At 39.7% G+C, this 3,908-nt stretch overlaps 1 protein-coding gene across 1 annotated transcript in view; it reads left to right on the forward strand.

Annotated features, from left to right (window-relative positions):
• The first annotated feature begins 3,064 nt into the window (after positions 1–3,064).
• Positions 3,065–3,908, forward strand: part of DHRS7 (dehydrogenase/reductase (SDR family) member 7) — a 16,821-nt gene continuing 15,977 nt past the window's right edge. The window contains exons 1-2 of the mRNA XM_010292346.1: positions 3,065–3,122; positions 3,776–3,908. Of these exons, the coding sequence (XP_010290648.1) occupies positions 3,065–3,122; positions 3,776–3,908 (191 nt within the window). The remainder of the gene's footprint in view (positions 3,123–3,775) is intronic.

Raw genomic sequence — 3,908 nt, forward strand, 5'->3', positions numbered from 1 at the left:
TAGAGTAAGGGTTTGGGCTTGAGATAATGATTCGGTAGGGGATGGTGGCACGAGTGAAGGTCAGCATTAGAAAGGGCTTGAGAGAAGAGTAGGACAAACTTGTTGAGGCATCTCTGTCTTCTGCTTTCAGTAGAAGCTTACTGCAAAAGTGCTAGTCCATATAATGGAGAAGAGAACAGAAAAGCATGCACAAGTAATAAAGCTCTAAGAAATACTACATTTAAATCTGTGTAAGCAATCTTCTGTAACTCTTTGGATATGCAGCCCGAAGTTTTATAGTAACTCCATCAGGTAGTTATCTACTATAAGAAAACTACAAAAAAGCTTTGCCTGTGGACTTTGCAAAGAGCGCTGAAAGACTCGGGGCAGAGAAACCAGATAAATCTTGACGAATACAAACAGAATTGAAACTGTCCTGGGGGATCTATGTGCAACGTACATCAAGATGTAGGAGTTCTCAGGTAGACATAGTGTTATTTGAATGTAGCCTTCAGTCTTACTGGAAGCCTGGAAACCTTTTAATTGGTCTCTAAAAGTTCCCATATAAAGAGCAATGTAGTCATTTCCTGGTGCTGTTGTTTCAACATGTAATGTAAGAAGAATTGGGCAGAATTCTGTCAACGTAAGCTCCTTTGCTGTGTTTTGCCCCTGCTGTCTCCCAGCCTCAGTGCTTGTAATTAACTAAAATGAAATGCTGAAATGGTAGCATTTAAGTGGCATTTTGCTGATAGTTCAGCCATATGCATGTGGGATGGTGGTCTCACAGTGCTGACCCTAACTGCTCAAGTGGGAAAACAGAAGGGACAGAAACTGGAAAAGATGCTTCTTTGAATATGTTCCCCTTTTTCTCTTCCTCCTCCCCATATTGTGCACATAATGTAGTGTGCCTAGGTAAGTAATGTGTGGACCCCATGGAAAAAAAAAATTGATTTTTATTTAAAGCTACTCTTGCAGTCATTATAGTGTGTTATCCCTTCTACAACATTATTATATTGATGTTGAAGGTTTTGGAGATAAAAATACTTAACCAGAAAGCAGACTGATCTCATATGTTTCTTTCTCTTGTGCTGTAAGCTATAATTATGAAGAAAGGCCTTAATATAGGTAAGACCGGTTCCATTTCAATGATTCAGTGAAGTCACCTCTGGATTTTGTCATTGGCAGGTGCTGTATTGCTTCCCATCTTGTAAATATTTGTGTGGTCGGGAGGCAAGGGTTATGGGGTGCTGGATGGCTATGGGGTGCTGGATGACTTTCCTTAGGTGTTGTGTTTCATTAACTGAACAGCAGTCACTCTGAATGGTGTGCTTTTCACAGGCAGTGTGATACTATCAAACTAAGGAGGATTCTTTTACGCATGAAAGCCTACATATCTGAAAGCCTACTCTTTAAGCTGGGGATAATGGTATGATTGGTATGATTCTTTAGAGGTGTGGGGAAGATGTTCTGCTTTAAACCTCCCCAACGCAAATTTTTTTCTTGAATGAAATGATGTGGCAACCTTGTGCTATAGGAGCTATAAAATGTTGGGAAAAAACCTAAATAGAGCTACAAAAGCCCTTCTTTGATTACTTGCAGTACTATTGTGTTCAACGTCTCATTTGTTATGCCTTGTAACACAGTAGTTAACAGTTAGTAATAGTGTAATCTGCTTTTATTTTTTAATTTGTCATGGTTAATTTTTAAACTTATTTCCAGCAACAACAGGACATTTATTCTAGAGCAAGCTGGTGGTTTGATGCTTGTTCTACAACACTTGAGCTATGTTTCCCATTATGTTAACTCCCAGTAGCTCAGTGCTTGGTGACTATCAGCACTGAGGAATCAGTGGAAAACTTGCCTTATCTCAGTTAGTTATTCTGTCCACAGAACAAGATCCTGAATTACTGCAGTGAAGCTGCCCAAGACAGGTTGGGAACAGGGAAACTGAGTAGTAGGAGGAAGCGGATTTGTTTTCAGTAGCAAGAGGAGATGAGTGTGGTAAGCAGGGTTGAAAGTATGTCCGTGTGTTCTTTTGTTCATGTAGTGTTTGTCTACACGGGTTTTTCTGCCAAAAAAAAAAGGCAATAGGAGAGGTGAACCCCCATATTTCTTGTGATTAATTCAATGAATTAGTAACGTATTGAAATAAAACTGTAGAGAGTGTGAAAAACCTTATAGACAGCAGTAACTTGGTATAGTTAGTAATAAAGTGGTTATTCCTACAGCAACACCTCTTTCCACCTCCCAAGTACATTTCTCCTTTGGAAGGGGGCTGTTGCTGTTTTTCTTACTGTTTTTAAAAGCAAACAATAACCCCCCAAAAAACCCCAAAGCTTGATTTTTAGGAGGGATTTTTCTTTGACTAAAATACTGTCAGCTTAAAAAAGCAGAAATAATACTCACTGCCAGTTCCACAAACTCAAGTTGAGCCCCGATAGTCAGTCTTGAGTGCTCTCTGCTCTTGTCGGAAGGCTGGAGGGTTTTGGTGCTGATCTCGTAATGGGATTTATGTCATTAAGACTCTGAAAGTAGAAATCTGAAACACAGTGTAGTACAGAACCAGGAAGTTTCACTTCAGATTACTGAAGTAAGCAGGAAGTAAAAGTAGTCCCAGCCACTGGCTGCAGTGAAAAAGAAATACTTTTGCTAAATTAAATGAGTGGGTAAGTTTCAGTTAGCTGAAAAATGCTGTTCTGGCCTTTTTCAGAGTAGAACTGGCTTTAAGTCTCAGGAACTGCATTTGGCTCTGCTGTTTCAATTAGAAGTTTTTCTTGGTTGGCTACATGTTGTTGGAATACTCCTCTGTACAAACTTGAGAAGTAGAAGGAAGAGCTCCTGTCAGCAGTGCCCTGAGTACTTGAGTTAGATTTTCACTGAGACTAATATTGACTAACACTAATCTTGAAAAATACATAGAAGTGTTAGCAAATGATACATTCCGGAAAGTGCTGTGAAATTAGTGATCATTCATCCTTAAATCATGTTCTAGAATTAAATGGGTGATTTTCATCCATCTGTTGTATTTGATGATTTTGGATATATGTCTGGAAAACTAAGCCTTTTCCCAGCACACAGGTGTATCATGGCGTGTGGAGTGGGGATGATTGCAAACAAGGGGCAACAGGCATGTAAGCAGAGGAGTAAGATGCTATTATTTTTGCTATAGGTTAAAAAAGCATGCCTGGGCAGGAACTATGAGTACATGGGAAATTCACACGTGAGCTTACACCCTGGGAACTGTGTGTGCTGTACTCTGGTCAGTGCAGGAACTAACCTGCAACAGATACAAAACAAAGTGGATGAACACCCATTTGGTTTGTTATGATTAGCTGTCTTTGTTCAGGGAATTTTCTGCTGTCCGCAATTACTTAGAAACATTTTTGAGGTAGAACATTATTGGGGAAGGTTTGCTTAGGCTTTTGCTTGGGTTTGCAATGCAGTAATTATTTCCTGTAATTTCCAAGAATTTTCTTCTCCCTTTTCCTCTGAAGCACTTTTTGATTAGGTTAGTGGAAATGCTATGTGTGGACGGCCTGCAGAAATGCAATCAAATTTCTTCCATCAGGTAGATAATCAGTGTTTATTCAGATTAGCCTTGGAACAAAGTTCAAGTGGCAGCAGAACAGCTATGAACAATTTCACAACTGCATGTGACCAAAAAATAAAGAAGTCAAGATTTTGTAATAGCCCCCCCAAATGAGCATATTTCTTAAAAACAATATCAGATTATACCCCTGCAGTGTTTATCCTAGCATTGGCAATGTGTGAACTGCTGTCTTGATTCTCTTGATAGAAAATGAACTGCGTGGCAAGGTTGTCTGGGTGACAGGAGCTTCAAGTGGAATCGGAGAAGAATTGGCTTACCAGCTATCAAAGATAGGAGCCTTGCTTGCCATCTCAGCAAGACGAGAGGATGAGCTGGAAAG

Source organism: Phaethon lepturus, unplaced genomic scaffold (genome assembly GCF_000687285.1).
Source record: "Phaethon lepturus isolate BGI_N335 unplaced genomic scaffold, ASM68728v1 scaffold28728, whole genome shotgun sequence".
NCBI classification, from domain to species: Eukaryota; Metazoa; Chordata; class Aves; order Phaethontiformes; family Phaethontidae; genus Phaethon; species Phaethon lepturus.